This window comes from Bos indicus, chromosome 21 (genome assembly GCF_029378745.1).
Source record: "Bos indicus isolate NIAB-ARS_2022 breed Sahiwal x Tharparkar chromosome 21, NIAB-ARS_B.indTharparkar_mat_pri_1.0, whole genome shotgun sequence".
NCBI lineage: Eukaryota > Metazoa > Chordata > Mammalia > Artiodactyla > Bovidae > Bos > Bos indicus.
Genome location: NC_091780.1, coordinates 25,500,612 through 25,522,480, shown reverse-complemented (window position 1 = coordinate 25,522,480; position 21,869 = coordinate 25,500,612). Strand labels below are relative to the sequence as shown.

Below are 21,869 nucleotides of genomic sequence, written 5' to 3'. Positions count from 1 at the left end.
CCCGGAGGAGAGGTGAAAGATGAGAAGAGGGTAAGAAGGAGGCGACTGAGACCGAGGGAAGTCGAAGGCCACCATCTCTCAGGAGCAAGGGCTTCCCGGATTGTTTTGCACCCTCCACCTCTTCCCCCTCCTCCTCCCCCGCTTCCTCCCCTCCTCCCATCCCCCTCCCTCCTCCTCCTCCCGCCCCGCCCGCCGCCCGGCCCCGCCCCTCCCACTGTCCCGAGCACATTTTGGCCGCCTGCCCCGCAGCCCTCCAAGCCAGCCCTCGACCGCCGGCCGAGCAGTCACAGCCGCCGCGATGTGGGCCGTCCTGCCGCTGCTCTGCGCGGGAGCCTGGCTCCTGGGCGCCCCGGCTTGCGGCGCCGCCGAGCTGGCCGCGAACTCTTTAGGTACGGGGACTCCGGGGACGGGGACGAGGCGCCCCCGGAGAGGAGCCGGCAGGTCGGAGACTCTGGAGAACTTGGGCGGGTCCGGACTCTGCGCTTGGGAGGAGCCGGGCAGCGCACGTCGCAGGCCCGAGGCCCTGGGGCTCTGCGGGTCGGGACCGGAGTCATGGAAGGGTGGCCTGTGTGATGCGTGGGGAGTGTGGGCTAGAGAAGGGGGAGGTTTGGAGGGTGAGCGTCTTGCGGGACCCGAGGAGCGGATGGATAGGTGCCCGGGGCGCTCAGGGGCGCTGACAGGAAACGCCCCAGCCAGAGGCTAGCAGGGACTTCCCAGCCTTTTCTGGCAGCTCCCAGAGACTGGGCACAGGGGACGTCCCCAGGGGTGCCTTGAGAGCCTGTGAATGGGTTGGACCTGACCTTTCAAGGAGTGACTGTGCAGAGCCATAGCAGATTTAGCCCCTGAAAACTGAGGCTGTTTGTTCCAAGGACCCAGGGTGTAAGGTCAAGCCCCAGGGCTCCCCTGTAAGGCCCCAGGGCTTCCACTCAGGAAGCTGAGTGGTCCAGCTTCCGGCTGCTCTTACCCTAGTTCTGTTGCTGCAGATCCAACCACCTTCCCAAGCTAAAGGCTCTCCCGAAGGCCCTCCTGCCTTGCCCCCTGTCCACCACCCTCAGCCTCAACCCACCGCCCACAGGCTCTGACCTCCCAAGACCACCTGCCTCCTCACCCTGAGGACAAAGAATTGTAGCCAAAGAGCAGCCTGCTGCTGCTGCTAAGTCGCTTCAGTCGTGTCCAACTCTGTGCGACCCCAGAGACAGCAGCCCACCAGGCTCCCCCGTCCCTGGGATTCTCCAGGCAAAAACACTGGAGTGGGTTGCCATTTCCTTCTCCAACGTGGGAAAGTGAAAAGTGAAAGTGAAGTCGCTCAGTTATGTCCGACCCTCAGCGACCCTATGGACTGCAGCCCACCAGGCTCCTCTGTCCATGGGATTTTCCAGGCAAGAATACTGGAGTGAGATGCCATTGCCTTCTCCAAAGAGCAGCCTGGAAATAGGACAAAGATCCCTGAGGCTGAATCTTTTCCACTAGAATCTTGCCTCATTCCTCCTGTCCCAAAGATACAAGGAAGCCCCCCAGTCTTGCAGACCTAGGAGGACACCCAGCTCAGCTCAGTCTCAACCTAAAGAAACCCAGCTGCCCGCAAGCCAGAGCCGTGTGGCCTGCGTGGAGGAGGGGGGCTGGTGCTGGAAGCCGTTCTTCCAGAGTAGGGTTTGGCATGCTTCTCCTGTGAATAGCCAGATAGTAAATATTTAAGGCTTTTTGTGGACCACACAGTCTCTGTATCAGCTACTTAATTCTGTGCTGAAAGTAGCCAAAGGCGGTATGTAAATGAATGAGCCAGTTGTGCTCCGAGAAACTTTTATTTAGACACACTGAAGTTTGAATTCAGATGATTTTTAAGTGTTACACAATGTGGTTTTCAAAAAAAACGTTTTTAAACGTGAACATTCTTAGCTTGTGGGCCATACAAAAACAAGTGGCAGGTCAGAGTTTGCTAACCCCTGTTCTAGATAGTACCATGTGCTCCCCGAAACAGCACACAAAGAAAGGATGTGTGCTTTCTTCCAAAAGTCACAATGGACTGCAGTGGGTCTGAGATTAGTGTGCAGGGCTCACCAGATATCCTTCTGGCCCCACCCCAAGATCACCTCTGGCTTTTTCTCCCTCTGACCTCGAACGAATGAGAAGTAGTGCTGGATTTTCACGCCTGCTTGTAGCTTTTGAAACCTCTGCAGGCAAACATTGGTCAGTTGTCCTAAACTCTATCTGCCTCAAGCCCTGGTCTTCTAAAGCCATCAGGCTTCCCTGGTGGCTCAGATGGTAAAGTGTCTACTTGCCAATACAAGAGACCTGGATTTGATCCCTGGGTTGGGAAGATCCCCTGGAGAAGGGAATGGCAACCTACTCCAATATTCTTGCCTGGGAAATCCATGGACACAGGAGCCTGGCAGGGTGCTCTGCATGGGGTCGCAAAGAGTCAGACACAACTGAGCAACTTTCACTTCACTTTTTCTCTTCTGAAGCCATCAGCTATAATGGCTAACCAAGATTTGCAGTCCTCTAAACCCCACACAGGGCATATCCTGGAGAAATGTGCATTTCTTTCTCAGGAAAAATGGCTGTCACTTGGTTTCTGGAACAGATCTATGACCCACAAGGGGAGAGCTAAATTCCACACAACTGTGATCTTCCAGCTGCAGGGTGTGGATTGGTGGCACACATGTGTGTGCTCAGTTGTGTCCAATTCTTTGTGACCCCATGGATGATAGCCCACCTGGCTCCTCTGTCCATGGGATTCTCTAGGCAAGAATACTGGATGGGCTGCCATTTCCTCCTCCAAGGGATCTTTCTGACCCAGGGATCAGGCCTGTGTCTCCTGCATTGGCAGACGGATTCTTTACCACTGTACCACCTGGGAAGACCAGTGGAGGAACACAGAAAAGTACCAAGTGATACCAGTACAGACAGTAAATCCATTTCCACACCCTTTACTTCCAAGTGTCAGCTGCTGGGGTCCTAGAAATAATGTATAGTAATAGAGTGCCATGTGATGTGGGGGTGTAGAAAGGAGTACGAGGAATTGCGTGACTTTGCTCTAAAACTTGCCTTCTGTTCCCAGAAGCAATAAGCAATCCTGCTTATCTGAGCAGAATTTCTCAGCCCTTTGAAAGGGCTGAGACAAAGATCAGAATTAATGCTAACCCATTCAGAAAAACAGGTAATAATCACTCATGAATATATAAATCCATGAGGAGGGCATTAATTAAGTTTAATTTACCTCATTAAGAGATGCCTCTCCAATGCAAGTTTACTTTTTGTTTAACAGTTACTTTTCATTAGGTGTAATATATTTGACATGTTTTTAATCAGTTGGAGTCTTAATAATGATGATGACTTAATCCAGAATGAACTTTTATAATATCCAGAGGTATATGGGTCACCAGGAGTAACAGTAATTTAAATATATACTTTCCGTGCTTGTCATTGCATAAAAGGATACTAGAGCAATGAAATATAAACAGATACTCCCTGGGACTTCCATTGTGGTCTAGTGGTTAAGACTCTACACTTCCAATGCAGGGGGCATGGGTTTGATCCCTGGTCAAGGAACTAGGTCCTACATGCCCTGCAATGTAGCCCCCCCAAAATAAATTAAACAGATGCTCCCTTAGGATAAAATTCTGTGAGATATGGATGGAGATGGGGGTTCAAGGAGAAAAAGAAACTGTATGAACTATTAAGCTCTTATAGAAGGATTTGTTCATGTTATTGATGGTGAATATCACATCGTGATGTTATATGGAATTCTTTGGCTAGCATCCTTTGAATACGATGGAACAGTCATATTTTTAAACGTCATTAATTGCAATAAACTGGTGTACATCCTTTGCAGCTATTTAAATTTGAAATGCAATTTTACATTTAAAAATGTACAAGGGTGGATATAGTAAGAGTCTACAAACAACTAGGCAGCCCGTTTTTGTAAATAAAGTTTTATTGAAACAGTCATACCCCTTCATTTTCACACTCGAGAGTAGAGTTGAGTAGTTGTAACAGACTGTAGAGATTGCAAAGTCTAGGATATTTACCATCTGTCCCTTTTTAAAAAATTACTGACACCAGGTATATAAGGGCTTTTAAAGTATTTATTTGTGTTATCATGAATAACAAGCTCTCTGTTAAATTCAAAACTTTTTTTTATTTTATGTATTTATTTTTGGCCTCACCATGCAGCATGTGGGATTAGTTCCCCAATCAGGGATCAATTGGAATCAGGGATCAATCAGTTCCTGCACTGGAACTACAGTGTTAACCACTGGATCAATAGGGAAGTCCTGGCATATAGGTTTTTAAATTAACTTCTTAAAATATGACACAGAAGAGAACACAAATCATTAAGTATGCATTTCAGTGAATTCTCATCATCTAAACACACTCGTGAAACTGGCACCCAGATGAAGCCACAGAACATTACCAGCACCCCACAAGCCCCCTTTGACTCCTCACTAAGTATTACCATTATCCAGATTTTTAATACTATAGGTTAATGGCATGTACTTTTTCAAAATTAATTTGGAGCACAAAAGCAGTAAGAATTTAGTTCCTTTTCAAATTCTGCATTATATGCCACCATTTTTGGTGCTTTAAGTTTAACCCAGTTTATTAAAATGCAAATCAGTTCTCTTGTGCCCCACTTGGCTATAGACATGACCACAAGGCACCCAGACCTAATTTTTTTTTTCTCCTTTTTGCAGAGAAGTTTCACTTTCAATCATGGATGGTGCAGGTCAGTGTCCAACTTCTTCTTTCTGAAGTTTCTCATTTCACTGTTTCCTGTTATCAGAACAGACTGTCCTAGATTTGAGACGATGAAGGAGGAATTTCCAGCCCCCATCCCCTGGGTCTTTCCCACATGGGGATGAGTCAAACGCCACAAAAAGATTTCGTTAAGTGAGTTCCTTCCAAACAGTGGTCTGGTCCCCAGTAGTGAAGTTGGCTAGCAGCCTTGGAAACCTTCAGATTTATTTACATTTTTTGTATTCAAATCACATTGTGTAGCTGGCTGCAAAATCAATCGAAAAACACTGGTGTGCATATTTTTGAAAAATGGTGATTTCTGCCATGAACTTGACCTAGTGCCAGTTGTGGCATCCAGGGCTGATCTAAACGTGACAGGTCATTCACCTGGCCTTCTCGATCTCTTAACTGACTCTACGGCAGCTGCATAGGCTTCATTCTGGCCACAGGCCCCTGGAGGCAGAGGGGTTCCTATATAAGCCCAGGGCAGTGTCCCACCACTAATACAGTTTTGGCCTGAGAATCATGGCAGGAAGAAAACCTCCATTCCTCCTCTTAGAAGACAAAACCGTTACCCTCTGGTAAGCAGCGTCCTGTTTCCATGACGTATTGCTTGCTAATGTGTTTCAGCATCAAAAGAAATACAGCTCAGAGGAGTACTACCACAGGCTGCAGGTGTTTGCCAGCAACTTGAGGGAGATCAACGCCCACAACGCCAGGAACCACACATTTAAAAGTACGTGGGGACACCTTGCCTCCAGGCCGCTCATCCCTGGGAGGAGAGAGCAGTTCAGATCTGGAAAGAAACGAATGATTACAGGGTCCACTGGGCTGGGGAATGGGGCAGGGGGAGAGCAGCCACCCAGGCTCTGAAGCTGGGGCCGACCTCACATTCCAGCTCTGCTATTGTTCTCTGAGATTCAAGGGGTTGTAACTTTAGGGTGTCCCTCCAAAGGGTTGTGGTGTTTCTGCTTTCTGAGGGTCCAGCCCAGACGCTGAGCCCCTGGGCTGCCGAGGGGAGCAGCGCTTCTGGACTCACAAGCAGCTCCTTAGGACATCTGCCTTCAGTCTGGGTTCGTTTCACTAGAAACACGCTGCATGCGCTGAGGACTCAGAAGTGACGGCACTGTCAACTGAGTGAGTAACATGGGCAGAAGCGTGAAGTGGAAGGAAACCTCAGTTTGAACCTCATTTCTGCCCAGTATTGGCTGTGTCAACCCTGGGGGGCGTTGACAGCTCTGAAGTTTCACTGGACTGTCAAGTGGAGATCATAAGGCTCCCCCCGCCAGGCTATGAAGACTGAAGGAGGTAACAGGTGGCAGGCACTTGGCACAGGTGTGGTGGTTCGGTACCTGGACGTCCACCAGACCTACTAACGGGGCATCTAAAAAATGGGTGCCCAGGCCCCACCCCAGGCCCACTACATCCGCATCTCTGGGGTGCAGCCCAGACACTGGTACTGTTGCAAAGTTCCCCAGGGAATTCCGAAGCACAGTCAGGCTGACCTTGGTGTAGTAAATTACAGTTGAACCTTGAACAGTGTGGGGTTAGAGGCACCGACTGTCTACACAGTTGAGAGTCTGAGTATAACTGATTGTCTGCCCTCCATATATGCATTTCCTCCATATGTGCACTTTCTCTGTATCCACGGTTCTGCATCCCATGATTACACCAACCCAGGATCATGTTGCACTGTAGTATTTACTATTGGAAAAAAAGCCACATATAAGTGGATCTGCCCAGTTCAAACCATGTTGTTCAAGGGTCAACTGTAAAATCAACTATACCTCAATAAAAAAATAAATTTAAAAATTTGTTTTAAAACAATTCAACTGTGTCCATTCCATTTAAAAATTTAAAGAAGCCAAGTTGAGGGCCTGTAAATAGGACACGAGGGAACGTGAGATTTCATTATTTTTTTGTTTCTTTATTAGTGATCTACTGAACACCTCTGTTTTGTTTTTTGTTTGACTGTTTACTGTTCTGCCTTCTCTTTTTTCAGTGGGACTGAATCAATTTTCAGACATGAGCTTTGATGAATTAAAACGCAAGTATCTTTGGTCAGAGCCTCAGGTGGGTATTACTCACTGGGACCAAATCTGAGTCTTTTCTGTTTGGCTTTTTTTTTCCCGCTGCGCTGGGTCTTCGTTTGCAGAGGACTTTCTTAAGTTGCAGTGAGTGGGTGCTACTCTCTGGTTGTGGTTCACAGGCTTCTCCTTGCAGTGGCTTCTCTTGTTGCAGACTCTAAGGTGCGTGGGCTTCAGTAGTTGTGGCGCTTCGGCTTAGTTGCTCCGGAGCATGTGGGATCTTCCTGGAAGAGGGATCAAACCCGGGTCCCCTGCATTGGCAGGCAGATTCTTGACCGCTGGACCACCAGAGAAGTCCCAACTAATAATATTTTAGCATAAGTAATATCCAAAGTATTGCATGGGATGTACACTGCAACATTTTCATCATTGATCTAAAATTCAACTTTAACTGGGTGAACTGTATGTTTATTTGCTAAATCTGCCCTCCCTGTCCTAACTGCCCCAACGTGAGTCCCCCAAAGGACCTGTCATTTAGCATTTGGAACTAATAGGGTGCGATAGGATGGTCCTGACAACCATAATCTTTCTCATTCTTTTGTGGTGACTATTTTAATTACATACTTTTCCATCAGAAATGGGTTTTTCCCCCCCTGAAAAAAAATTGTAATTTGTCATTTTAGAATTGCTCAGCCACCAAAAGTAACTACCTTCGAGGTACTGGTCCCTACCCACCCTCCATGGACTGGCGAAAAAAAGGAAATTTTGTCACACCAGTGAAAAATCAGGTATGCATGATGGTCCCCAGTTTTTCCTCCAAAACAGCCACATTTTCAGACAGTATGCCAGGAAGAGAAACTCAAGAGAATCCCAAAACACAAAGAGTAATATCCCGAACTCCACTATTTTTTCATTATCTCTCTAGCTACCTTCCTCCAAAAGGCCAGGAGGTCGTTGTTTTTATGGATGTAGTTCCTGTCTGGGCTGAAGTGTACCCCTTCCCTCCCGCTCCACTGCCCTGTCTAAAGCTCCCCGCTGGCCCTAAACATCTGTGCCCTTCTGTAACTGGATACGGGACCCCATTCCTACACGTCTTTTCTTCCTGTCCTCCATCCACTCCACAGGGCACCAGGTCCAGCCCCTCCCTGGCCCTCTGCCTCCCTCCAGGGAGCTGCAGGTGGTCAACGAACAGCATGGAACCCCGCATTGCAGACGTGCTCTGAAGAGCGCCTCCTGCACGACACAGCGTGCCAGGCAAGGCAAGTGGTGGCACGTTCCTGCCCTGAGGGCTGAGGGTCCCACACACTGCTGGGTCCTGGAGAGTCTGGGCCTGCTGTCCCCGGAAGCAACAGTGCAGTGGCCATCTTCAGAAGCATTCCCACCTCTTGCTCCCAGGAAACAGGGTGAAGGTTGCCTTCCTGGTAGCACTTGGCTTTCCACTGAAACTCGCCATGAGAAACATTTTCTCCTTTTCCTGAAATCCACGTGACGCAGCCATGATGCCCCCAGGCTCACTGAATTCCCAGAGCCTGCCTAGTGAGCTAGACGGTTCAACGAGAACCCAGAAGCCAAAACGAGTCTCCACTTCAGCAGAGGGGGAGGATGAAGTCAGTCCCCTCCCCCAAGACCCCAAGGTGGCTTTTAACCATCTGAGAATCCCAGGACAGTTCAAAGCCCAACAGGTATTCAATGTGGAAGCCTGAACCCCCTCACCCTCTGGGCAAGGAAGAAGCAGAGGTCTGCCAAGGATGTTCTGGGTCCTCTCGTTAGCTAGCTATCAGGCAGGAGAGAGAACCCTGAGCAGAGGGGCCGGAACAAGGTGGTCACTGCTGTGGGTGTGTATGGGCTTTCACTATAGCCACAGTTTTGTTACAGGTGTGAAGACAGGATCTGACATTAGCTCAGCAGCCTCAAGGGAGGCTAAAGGTGCAAAGCAAGTGGGTCTCCGCTCAAGGCCTGCTCTGTCTCTTTCCTCAGTGGCCAAGCCCACCTCCTTGACCAGAGATACTCTGATCAGGCCCTCCCCTCCCGCTGCCAAGGGAAGGATTTGAGAGGAAGAGACTGGGGATGGGGGGAGGGTGAAGGCTCTTTCCAGGAGACAAGCGAGGAGGAGTGGACAAGAACAGTGAGGAAAGGATCTTAGGAGATGTTTCAGAAGTAGTCTATGGACGGTTGAGCCAGTGAAGGGCGGAAAAGAGACAAAGATGGGGATAAGAGAAAGATGCTGACAGCAGCTGGTGTTACTGAACCCGTGGGGTAACTGCATGACTGGCAGGATGTTATCTGCGCTTCTGACAGTTCTGTGGGGCAAGCACGGTGGTTCCCATTTTACAAGTGATGAAACTGGGGGATGGGGAGACACCCCTTGCCCAGCTCACATAGTGGGTGGGGGCAGGACTGTGATCTGAAGTAGGCAGGCAGGCTCCAGCACCCGACACCTGGCCCCAATGAGGTGTCAGGAGACTGGTCAGTGGCCGTAATCATGGTAGAGGACGGGGAGATGGATGGCTGGGGCAGGACACACAGGGTCTATGGTGTCTGGGGTGTATACTGGTGGGGTCCTCTGGGAGACAGGTGGTCTGGGTCTGGGCAGAGGTCAGAGCTGAAGTGGGGTCTGGGAAGTTGTTAGTTTAAAAGGACTGTGGGTGAGATTGGAGGGGGAAAGGTGAGAGAGAAAATTCTGGAAACAGGACTTTGGTGAGTCCTTCTGTTGGGAGCAGTGGGAAGAAGAGAATCCAGCAGGAGATTCAGAAGCAGAGAGACTTCCCAGGCAGTCCAGTGGTTAAGACTCTGAACTTCCACTGCAGAGGGTGTGGGTCGATGCTGGTTGGGGAATTAAGATCCCTTGTGCCTCGTGGTGCAGCAAGGAAAGAAAAAAAGTAGAAGGACATGTAGAACAGCACAGAATGGAGTCGGGAGGAACTCTGGCCCTTGCAGGACATTGGGGGTTGGTCAGCGAGGGGCCGGATGGGGAGGCAGCTGCTGCTGCCCTTTTACAAGCCTCAGTCTTCTCATCTGTAACATGCGGAGAAGGATGCCGGCCACTTGGGGCTTGTGAGGATCAGCACGGATAGATGTGAGTTGGGGCTTGGTCCACTGAGGTTCTCGGGAGCCTGAGGGGCCCAGGTTCTGACTCCCTTTCTCCACTCTGGCCTCCAGGGCAGCTGCGGCAGTTGCTGGACCTTCTCCACCACCGGGGCCCTGGAGTCTGCTGTCGCCATAGCAACAGGGAAGTTGCCCTTCCTGGTGAGTGACCAGCTGCGGGGCGGGGTGGGATGTGGGGAGTGTGGGATCAGGGTCTCCTGCAGGGGTCACAGCTTGGCTCTGAGCCCTGACTTGGTGGGGCAGGCCAGGCCTTCAGGCTTCTTCAGGGCATTAGATGAGAGTGGCCATGTCAGCTGGACTTTGTGTCCCAGTCTCATGGATATTTGGCACACAAACCTCCCCTGACAGTTTGGAAGGACTGAGGCTCATTCCTGAGTGGGTCTGGGTGTTCCTCGGTCTGGGAACCCAGGGCCTTCAGGGAGCAGAGCCTGCCTGGGAGGCAGCCCTGTAGGAGCTGCACCCCCTCCCAGGCTGGTCGTCTTCCTGCAGGGGAGAGCTAGGACCCGTGTATTCACCTCTGGAGCCCCCAGAGCAAGGGGTGACTGTCGGACCACGGCGTCCTGCATAGGGAAGCAGGGGAAGAGAAGGCTAGACTGGCGAGGGCCACCAGGGCCCAGGAGTAGGGAAGGCCTGTCCCCTCCCTCCCACATGCCACCATGGGGGCCCACCTATGTGCACCCTTCAGGCCCCTCCTCACCCTCTCACATGCCAGCTTGGCTGCCAGGTCATCACTGAGCTCTTCCCCAAAAGGCGCTGGCTCTGGGCTGGCCCCCTGGACACAGAGATGGACCTCGCCCTGGGGGAGTATAACCTGATCCTCCTGACCCAGAGCTGGCGGGGCCACGGGTGTGGTCGGCTCAGGGGGCCCTGAGCTGGGGGCTCTCCCGGTGAACACCTAGCTCACTGGGTATGTGTTCCTTCTCCAGGCTGAGCAGCAGCTGGTGGACTGCGCCCAGAACTTCAACAACCACGGCTGCCAAGGGTACGTCCCAGACCAGGGTGGGGAGGCCTGGAGCCCCTTCTCATTCCCCGGGGTTACTTCTGTTGGGTCTAGGATGGGCCGAGACTCTGTCCTGGGTGGAAGCAAAATTGGCCCCGCTTAAAGAGGAGGATGGTCACCCCACATACCCGAGGTCCATCAGCTGGAGTGGGCAGAGCTATAAGCCAGGCCCGGGCCTGTCTGCTCCCAGAATCTGTCCTCTTTCCCTGTTGTCACCTTGCTGTCACCCCTCAGCACATTTGGCCTCATCCACCACCCGGGCCTCTGTGTGAGTGGCCAAAAGAATTCACAGAATGAGAAGCACATTGTCCTGCAGAAGCAAGATCCACACACCGGTGTCTGGTCGGCTGTCTGCGAATTCTCTAGGGCAGCAGTCCCCAACCTTTTTGGCACCAGGGGCTGGTTTCATGGAAGACGATTTTCCCATGGACTTGGGGTATGGGGAGGGAGATGGAGTGGGGATGGTTTCAGGATGATTCAAGTACAGTACATTTATTGTGCTTTTATTCTAATCTAATGTTGATGATGACAGGAGGTACCGGTCCGCGGCCGGGAGACCGGGGTCCCCTACTCTAAAGCTCTGGCTGCCCCAGCTCTGCAGGCTGTGTGAAGGAGCTTTTCTATAGATGAGGTGCCATGTTCAGGCAGAAACACTGTATTTTGCCAGGCCTGCTCTCTTGGCCCCTTTATTTATTTATTGAGGTCTAGTTTAACTACAGTGTTGTGTTAATTACTGCCATACAGCAAAGTGACTCAATTATACACATCATTGTTGTTCAGTCGGTAAGTCGTGTCTGACTCTTTGCAACCGCATAGTAATACACATATTAAAAAGCAGAGACATCACTTTGCTGACAAAGGTCCGTATAGCCAAAGCTATGGTTTTTCCAGTAGTCATGTACCAATGTGAGAGTTGGACCATAAAGAAGGCTTAGCACCAAGAATTGATGCCTTTGAACTGTGGTGCTGGGGAAGCCTCTTGAGAGTCCCTTGGACAGGAAGGAGATCAAAGCAGTCAATCCTAAAGGAAATCAACCCAAAATATTCATTGGAAGGACTGATGCTAAAGCTGAAACTCCAATACTCTGGCCACCTGATGCGAAGAGCTGATTCATTGGAAAAAACACTGATGCTGGAAAAAACGGAAGGCAGGAGGAGAAGAGGGCAGCAGAGGATGAGATGGTTAGATAGCATCGACTCGATGGACGTGAGTTTGAACAAACTCCGAGAAACAGTGAAGGACAGGGAAGCCTAGCGTGCTGCCGTCCATGGGGTCACAGAGAGTCAAATATGACTTAGCGACTGAACAGCAACAGTTATATACACATACATACATTCTTTTCCATATTCTTTTCCATTATGGTTTTATCACAGGATATTGAATATACAGTAGGACCTTGTTGTTTATCCATTCTAGATAGACCAGTTTGCATCTGCTAACCCCAAACTCCCAGTCTGTCTACCTACCTCCTGGCCTATTCTTCAAACGGGTTGTTAGGGATTGACTCACAGTTCCCAGTGTCTCCAGCCCTCATCTCCTCCTCACATGCAGTGCTCTAAGACCTTTCCTGAGCACACAGGTATAAAGCCAGGCCTCTCGTGTCCCCCCAGAGCAGGCTCCCAGCCTTGCCTCCCGCCCCCTCCCAGCGGCCCAGCCCTCTCCCAGGCAAGTCCTGCTTCAGCAGCAGCCAGCACAGGAGTCTCCTGCAGGGAACCACGCTCAGGCTCGTCCTGGGACTCAGAGCTGAAGTCACGGCCCCCCAGCCCCGCCAGGGCAGACGTCTGGCACGCCCCAGCCTCGGCAGGCCCTGCCTCTATTGGGGCCAGTCCCAGGTGGGCACAGCTGTGTGTGCTTCTTGCAGGGGTCTCCCCAGCCAGGCCTTCGAGTACATCCGGTACAACAAGGGCATCATGGGTGAAGACACCTACCCCTACAGGGGCCAGGTAACTCGGGCAGCCTGGGCTCCGTCTTCTTGGTCTGCAGGGCGCTCCATCTCTATTCTCCCAGCCTGGGTTCTGTCTTCCTGGTCTGCAGGGTGCCACATCTCTGTTCTCCCTGCCTGGGCTCCATCTTCTTGGTCTGCAGGGCCCCCTGGGCTTCCCCCATCTTTGTTCTCCTAACCTGGGCTCCATCTTCTTAGTCTGCAGGGCCCCTATTTCTCTTCTTCTCCCAGCCTCAGGACACACCCTTCCCCTGCACCCTCTTGAGGACTCCTACTCCCTTCTGAATTCTGTGTTGTCTCTTCATGTTCACTCCTTCGCCTCCTCTGTTTGTCTGAGCCCTGGTGCTCAGCTGTCCTGGGGCCTCTTCGCCCTGTCCATGGCAGCACCGTCTCTGCTCGTGGCCTGGCCCGCACCTCCTGCCGAGGGTGCACGAGAATGCCATCTATGGGCTTCTACACTCCGTGTCCATGCAGACAGTGCTCCTGGGCCCAGGGCCTCCCCTCTCACCTCAGCCCCGCCTGTGCATGGCTGGGCACCTTGACTTTCCCCCAAACCCAGGACTCTCTTCCAGTGTTGCCCCTCCTAGAAATGGGAGGCACCACCTTTCCCGAAAACCTCTTGGCTACCTGTGTCCCTTTCTCAGGGCAGTCCCTGCCCAGACCCTCCCCCGCCAGAGACCTTCTTCCTTCTGCTCCTTGGTCTGTCCTATGTCCCTTCCCCCACTCAGCCCTTGGTCCCCCTTCATCCTGGATCCCTGAGGGTGGTCTGTCCTGGGGCCACTCTCCCCCAGGGGCTGCCAGAGAGGCCTCTCAGACCAAGCTCTGGGTACACTCAGTTCAGAACTCTTCAAAGGCTTCCCAGGGCCTGCAAGATAAACTCCAGACTCTCCGGCCTGCCTTCCAAGTCCCTCTGCCCGAATCTGTCTGCCCAGTCTTGTCTTTGACTTCACTCTCTCCTTGGAAACCTTCCGCTCCTGCCCAGCCGCTTGCTGCTTCCTAAACTTCAAGTCCTGCATTGTCATCTTGCCTGTCTCTCCGTCTCAGAGGGGCTTGCTCTTCCCTGCACGTGTCCTGCCTCTTGTTGGTCATCTTCCCTGGACTGAGACTGGGCCTCCCTCCCCTGCCGTGCAGGCTCTTACTGGGTTCCTTTTCTCGGCAAGCCTCCTTGGACTGGGTCAGGCCCCTTCCTCGTGCTCCCACCAGGGGCTACTCGAGCCCACCTCTGCCAAAGCCAGCATGGTCTCCTCCCACTGGACTGTAACGTCCTCAGGGACAAGGATGCCTCTGATTCTCTCCTAAGTGATCCCCCTCACCCAAGTCCTGGTACCTGTAGCTTTTGCTTTGTCAATGTTATCAAATTGCACAGGGTGGCGAGGGCAGGGTAAGCATCCCCAACCTGTATCCCATGACCTTTGCCCCCTGAACAGGATGGTGACTGCAAGTACCAGCCCAGTAAGGCCATTGCTTTTGTCAAGGACGTAGCCAACATCACACTGGTGAGTACCAACCCTTCCTTGCGATGGGGAACACATTCTGATCAGGAGGCAGCCTCCACTACCGTCGGATGGCCAAGGGGCATAGCACAGCAGCCTTTCTGGGCAGCACATCCCTTTGATTGAAAAGTTTTTGACTATCAGTGAATGTTAGTCACCGTGATGGCAGCAGGGTGTAGGACGGAAGGGATAGAGCAGGAGTCGGCAGTCAGATGCTCTGGTCCTGGCCCAAGTCTGCACAAGTCTTCATTCTTTCTTATCTTTAATTTTTGGCTGCACTGGGTCTTCATTGCTGCACTGGCTTTCTCCAGTTGCAGTGTGTGGGATTCTCATTGCAGTGGCTTCTCTTATTGCAGAGCATGGGCTTCAGTAGTTGCAGCATGTGGGCTCAGCAGTTGTGGTGCTCGGGCTTAGTTTTCGTTGCTCCATGGCACGTGGGACCATGGATTGGACTTGTATCCCCTGTGTTATTAGGCAGATTCTTAACTACTGGATGACCAAGGAAGTCCCAATATTAAACACTTTAAATTACAGTCACTCAAAGATTACTTGTACTTAACAGTGAAATGATATACATGGATCTGTGGCTATGAGTTTGGTTCACTTTTTTTTCAAATTCACTTGTTTGGCTGTGCTGCGTCTTCATTGCTGTGCGCGGGCTTTCTCCAGTTTCAGCGACCGGGGGCTACTCTTTGTTGTGGTGCACGGGCTTCTCATTGCAGTGGCTTCTCTTGTTATGCAGCACAGGCTCTAGGTGCACGAGCTTCAGCAGTTGCAGAACACAAACTCAGTAGTTGTGGTGCATTGGGCTTAATTGCTCCATCACATGTGGTATCTTCCTGAACCAGGGATTGAACCCATGTCCCCTGCATTGGCAGGTGGATTAACCACTGGGCCTCTAGGGAGTCCCACAGTAGCTTCCATCTAATCGAAGTACATGCATGCACTCGGCACTAGTGGCAAGAGCTTATGGAGTGTTCACTTCAGTTCAGTCACTCAGTCGTGTCCAACTCGGCGACCCCATGGACTACAGCGTGCCAGGCTTCCCTGTCCATCACCAACTCCTGGAGCTTGCTTAAACTCATGTCCTTCGAACCAGTGATGCCATCCAGCCATCTCATCCTCTGTTGTTCCCTTCTCCTCCTGCCCTCAATCTTTCCAAGCATCAGGGTCTTTGCCAATGAGTCAGTTCTTCACATCAGGTGGCCAAAGTATTGGAGTTTCAGCCTCAGCATCAGTCCTTCCAATGGATATTCAGAGTTGATTTCCTTTAGGATTGACTGGTTTGATCTTCTTGCAGTCCAAGGGACTCTCAAGAGTCTTCTCCAACACCACAGTTCAAAAGCATCAATTCTTCAGCAATCAGCTTTCTTTATAGTCCAACTCTCACATGCCTACATGACTACTGGAAAAACCATAGCTTTGACTAGATGGACCTTTGTTGACAAATTATGTCTCTGGTTTTCAATATGCTGTCCAAATTGGTCATAGCTTTTTTCCAAGGAGCAAGTGTCTTTTAATTTCATGGTTGTAGTCACCATCTGCAGTGACTTTGGAGTCCAAGAAAATAAAGCCTGTCACTGTTTCCGTTGTTTCCCCATCTATTTGCCATGAAGTGATGGGATCAGATGCCATGATCTTCATTTTTTGAATGTTGAGTTTTAAGCCAGCTTTTTCAGTCTCCTCTTTCACTTTCATCAAGATGCTCTTTAGTTCCTCTTTGCTTTCTGCCATAAGGAGTGTACTAACCACTTAACTTGTGTTATCTCCTTTAGACTCAAGACAACCTCAGGAGATAAGGGTCATTATTGCCTTCATTTTATAGATGAAGAAAGGTTCAGAGTGGTTAAGTAACTTGACCAGGGCTGCAGAACTAGAAGTGTAAGCTGGACTGAAACAGAGATCATGGCATTCCAGAACCTTTAATTGGGATGTTTCTGACTATGATACATTTATCTTGAGAAAACAGCTGGTTTCTCTTAGACACACTCACCAGGGGCTGACCCACTCTGGCCCATTTGAAGCCCATTAAGAGGTGGATTGGGGGTCAATCCAATCCCCTTTGCCTGGTGCCCAAGAGAAACTTGTCTGTGACACATGCAGGCCCTGAGGAGCAGGCCAGCATGGGCATCCAGCCCTCCTTGGCCATGAGAATGGCCAGCCCCATGACACCCACCACCTCTTGGTGGGCAGGCTACTCCAGGTGAGCAGGACCCCAGCATCCTCAGGGGAGGAGGGGCATGTGGTCTCACCAGCCCTGACAAGGCCTTTGCTGAGCACAAGGAAGGAAGCAGCTTGCTTTCCAGGCAGTCATTTGCCCTTTGCAGCCAGGTCTCTGCCCCTTCTCCAGGGAGAGAGGACTGAGGAAGGCTGGTGCCCTGACCTCTTCAGCCTGCCCCTCCTTCAGCAGAGCCCTGGCCTCAGCTCTTCCTTATTTCAACTCCCCAAGGTCTCTAGCCAGGGGAATGGCCTCCTCAGCTCATGGTAACCCAGTGGTTCCCAGCACAGATGCTTTAAGAAATCCTGCCTTGGACCCACCCCAGAGATGCTAACATTATTGTCTGGGGTGCAGCTTGGGCATTGGGATTTTTTTTAAAGCCCCCCAGGTAATTCTAGGGGCTTCCCAGGTGGTGCAGTGGTAAAGAATTCGCCTGCCAGTGCAGGAGACTCTGTTTCGATCCCTGGGTCAGGAAGATCCCCTGGAGGAGGAAATGGTTACCCACACCAGCATGGGTTACAGTCCATGGGGTCGCAAAGAGTCCGATGCGACTGAGACTGAGCACAAGCACAGCTGGTTCCAACTGCTGCTGTCTGCCCCTAGGAAGCCCCGGACTTCCTCCCACTGCCCCACCCCGACCCCAAGCTGGCGGGGCTGAGTCCTTCTTAGGCACACAGTCCTTTGCCAGGTCTTCTTGTTTCTACCGCCATCTGAGCCTTGTCTGCTCACGGACTTCTAACCCTGGTGTTCTACCAAAAACAGCAATGAAAGCTCCTTAGACTAGATTTGTGGGTGCAGGGGTCCTGGGGATGGGAACAGGGGAGTCCCACTCACCTCTGCACCCCTGGGAGCTCACGGGAGGGCTGTGGCATGTGGTTGTGAGTGAGAGAGTGAATGAGTCCCCACTGCACCCTGTGCTCAAACCCAAAGGGTGCAGGATTCTCTTGGAGCGAAGCAGGGAGGCCCAGCAAGGTCCAGGGAGGTCATAAAGGGAGGCAGGGTTTCAGGGGAGGGGCCGTAAGCAAATAGAAAACACAAAGGATCCTGGCCATTCACTCACAAGAGGGCTGTGCTGTGCTTAATCATTGTCGTGTCTGACTCTTTGCAACCATATGGACTATAGCCCACCAGGCTCCTCTGTCCATGGGATTTTCCAGACAAGAGTACTGGTGTGGGTTGCCAATTCCTCCACAGGGAATCTTCCCAACTCAGATCAAACCTATGTTTCTTTCATCTCCTGCATTGGCAGGCAGGTTTTCTACCACTGCACCACCTGGCAGGGGACCCACACCAGCTCCCAGTGTCCAGGGCAGGCTCTGCTTATAAGGAAGGGCAGTTCCCCTTTGGTGGCAGCTTTTTGGTCTAAAACACCCTTCTCTTCCCTCCTCTGTGCCTGTTACCTACTTTGGAGCAAAGGACCACATTTCTCCCGTGGGGTGGGGAAGTGGCAGGGGCCAGTGTGTTCACCTGTCTGCCCCTCTGTCCACAGAACGATGAGGAGGCGATGGTAGAGGCCGTGGCCCTACACAACCCCGTGAGCTTCGCCTTCGAGGTGACTGCTGACTTTATGATGTACAGAAAGGGCATCTACTCCAGGTAAGCAGGACCCCAGCATCCTCAGGGGAGAAGGGGCATGTGGGTTCCCCATGGCCAGGCCCGGGACTCAGTCCGGGTCTGACCGTTTCTCCACCCATGCCACGTTTGCTGACCTATCACATCGCCCTGCAGCCCTGAGGGTCAGGATCCCCAGTCCCCGAGTTGAGGAGGAGGAGAGGAGTCACACAGTGGGTCCGGGGCCCCTGTTTGAGCCCAGAGCTCCCCCTCACTCAGCCAAAGAGCCGCCTCTGGTGATAAACACCCATGGTCAAAGCTGTGAAGATATGAAACAGGGAAGGGAAACCAGCTGCTCCCAGATGCAGAATCCCGTGCTGAAGGGTCATCGAGGAGTTCTCTAGGGTGGGCTTCCTCTCATCCATTCCTCTTGCCTGTTTTACAATGAGAGTCAGTGCAGCCACTTCCGGTCGCTGCCCGCCATCTCCTCAATGGCCTCGATTGCAGTCTGGCCAGTCCTAAATGCGAGCGTGTTCCAGGACTTTCTCCTCTGCCCTCTTCTCACATATGCCTTGAACTCCACGGCCAACTGTTTGCTGAGTCTCCAAGCCCCCTTCCACCAGCGGGCCTCTTGAGCATTAGACCGAGAGGCAAGGGCCTCCCTACCACATGAAGCTGGACGGCCCACAGGGACCTCAGATCCTGCCTGTCTCCTCCCCCTTATCAGATGCTGCCCCATGATCGCTGTTCAGAAACATGTTGTCCTCTCTCCCACTGCATCTCTCCTCACCATCGCCTCCTTACTGCTTTGTTCTTGTGCCCCCGCTAATGGTCCATCCTCCACCCACAGCCAGTCAGCTTCTGAACACCCTTCTCGCCGCACCACTTCTGCACACACACACCCACTGTCCCATGTCTTAGCTTGGCTCGGGGAGCCTCTATCATCTGTCCTTCTTTCTCCAAGTTCAAATCCCATCAAAGACACCCACGTCCTCTCTGTTCCACCCTGCTCCTCTGCCCATGGAATTTCCCAGGGAAGAATACCAGAGCAGGGTGTCATTTTCTACTCCACTGAGCACCCACCTTCCCAGGGAAGCCTTCCTTGTCCCCACACCCTGCCCATTCTGTTCCCACTTGGTCGGGTCCGCTTCCCTTGGGCTCTTGTCAGCCCCCTAGTTGTCACTGTATAGAACCAGCCTCTTTGCCTGCCTGCTCCCTGCCAAAGGGAGCTTCCTAGATCCAGGAGCACAGTTGGGCATGCTGCTGGCGTCCCACACCTTGCCTTCCCCAGGCCTGACACGTATCAACAGCTCAGTTACACACTGGTTGAATGATTGCATGGCCACTGCAGCTCATCCGCTTGAACACTTCTCTTGCCCTGTGACTAAACCAACGTTAATTCACCACCTTCAGTGCCTCCCAGTCCCCACTCTGGAAAACAATGCTCTAAATCACTTGCTGGGTGTGACTGAATCGTATTTTATCCTTTCATCCTTTTTTTGGCCACGTGGCATGTGGGATCTTAGGTTCCCGATCAGGGATCGAACCCACACCCCTTGCACTGGAAGCACAGCATCTCAACCACTGGACTACCAGAGAAATCCCACCCTTTCCGTATTTTCAAGCCTTTATTTTCCTTTTCCAGTACTTCCTGTCATAAGACTCCAGATAAAGTAAACCACGCAGTGCTGGCTGTTGGGTACGGAGAAGAGAAAGGGATACCTTACTGGATCGTGAAGAATTCTTGGGGCCCTAACTGGGGAATGAAGGGGTAAGCAGCTTCTAGGTCCCATGTACTGAGAGGGAGGCCTGAGTGCCCAGGTCTGGGGGGCCCTCGGTGGGAGGGAGTGTGTGTGTCTCTTCCGCCTCAGTGTGGCTTCCGAGAAGGGGCTGCTCAACAGCCTTAGCCCAGGCCAAAAAGAGGGGAATTTGAGGATGTAACCTTCACACCCTCAAGAACCCTCCAGCAGACCCTCTCCCATCCCAGACCCCAGATTATAATGACTGTCTATCCAGGCACAGGAGGCCGTTTGGTTCAGTGGGTTCTGTGACCACCGCTAGGAGACAGTCCACAACACAGGGCCCAGCTGGGACTCAGCCATGTCTGGGAGGCCCTGAGGGAGAGAAACGAAAGGAACAAGTTTACCGATGGTGAACAGCCCCTCCTAGAAGGGGCTTCAGTCAGGTGGCCTGGGGACATATCTCAATGTGACTTTGTGTCTCTCTAAGTCTCAGACTTGATGTCCTCATCTGAGGAGGGGTCCCCAACATGAGGCCAACTAGGTGAGGCTGAGAAGGGGGCCCTCAGGAGATTCTGGAGAGAAGTGAAGCAGGGATAGAATAATGGGACAGAGTTCATGTGGTGGCCAAGTCAGGTTTCCTGGAGACCAGAAAACCCAGCGCTACTCTTTTGTGAATAAATGGGAGGGCCTAGCCCCTGGAGTCAGATCTTGGCCAGGCCTCAGCCCCTCCCTCTGCCCAGGTACTTCCTCATTGAGCGCGGGAAGAACATGTGCGGCCTTGCGGCCTGTGCCTCCTTCCCTATCCCCCTGGTGTGAGCCCCGGCGGCAATGACGGGTCAGTGGAGAAAGCGAGGACCAGGCAGTCGGGGGCCCAAGATCCTGCCCTGGAGGACGTGTTGGGAGACCACCCCTAACCCGTGGCCCTGCACTCTGCCTGGAAACCCAGAGAAAACTGGGAGGTGAATCCCACGGAGCAACAAGCCTGCCCACGTCTTCTGCTGCAGAGGTCACCACCAGCCACGTGCCTTACACGTGGTTTCTCATTGATCAACCCCTTGTGGACAAGGAATATTCTTTCTTCCCAGAAGGGCTGCATTTCACATTGGGGAGAAGCTCCACTGTCTCTTCTGTGGTCTTTAATAAACCTGCAGTGGGCACCTCCTGAGCCAGGTCTGTGCTGTGGGCTGGGGTCTGGGTCTGTCTCCAGGCCGTCTCCTAAGACACAGGCACCCGGGGGTGGCTGGCTCTCTGGCTGGAAGGATGGCATGCAAGCGTGCTGGTGCAGCTATCTCCCAGGTGGGGGGCCCTGGATGAAAGAGCAGGTTTGCTTGATGTTTTGAGCATGTGGGGAGGGAGGAGGAAATACACCAGGCTCTGGCAGAGAGTGACCTCAACCCACATCGGTTAGGAAGCCTTACTCTCCTTGTGGCTTTCCCATGCTCAGCTTCCTGCTCCCGGCTCACCTGCCCCACCCCTTGGGATGGCCCCTATGTCTCCCTTACCAGCCCCTTCCTTCCCCTGATCCTCCTGCCACATCCACCATCCCAACGTGTGTCTGTGGAGCCTCTGGCCCCTGGGGAGCAGGGTCTGCAGCATGAGTTGGTGCTGTTTGTCCTATAGGACACACTTTCCTAACAAGAAAAGCTTTCCAGACTTCCCTGGCAGTTCAGTGATTAAGACTGCACTCCCAATGCAGAGTCGTGAGTTCAAGCCCTGGTGGGGGAACAAAGATCCCCCATGCTGCCTGGAGAGCGGAAAAAAAAAAAAAAAAGCTTTCATGTCATTTACAGCAGCTGTATTCATAATTACCCAAATGTGGAAATAACCACGTTCATCATATGACAGAAATGAAGAAAATGTGGTCTATGCATATGACGGAACGTTGTTCAGACATAAAAGGGAAGGAAGTTCTGATATAGGCTATCACAGGGATAAACTCCAGAAACACTACAGTGTGTCAGTGAGAGAACACAGGTTGTGTAATTCCATCCACCTACGATGTCCAAAGCTGGTAAACCCACAGAATCAGAAGGCAGACTGGTGATTGCCA

At 52.1% G+C, this 21,869-nt stretch overlaps 1 protein-coding gene across 1 annotated transcript; it reads left to right on the top strand.

Annotated features, from left to right (window-relative positions):
- Positions 1–213: 213 nt before the first annotated feature.
- CTSH (cathepsin H) lies at positions 214–20,984 on the top strand. The gene is made up of 12 exons (XM_019983501.2): positions 214–389; positions 4,698–4,729; positions 5,371–5,476; positions 6,743–6,813; positions 7,451–7,555; positions 9,927–10,013; positions 10,799–10,854; positions 12,735–12,816; positions 14,243–14,311; positions 18,016–18,122; positions 19,723–19,848; positions 20,560–20,984. Exons 1-12 carry the CDS (start codon positions 299–301, stop codon positions 20,633–20,635), a joined length of 1,008 nt encoding a protein of 335 aa, XP_019839060.1. The 5' UTR covers positions 214–298; the 3' UTR covers positions 20,636–20,984.
- The last annotated feature ends 885 nt before the right edge of the window (positions 20,985–21,869 follow it).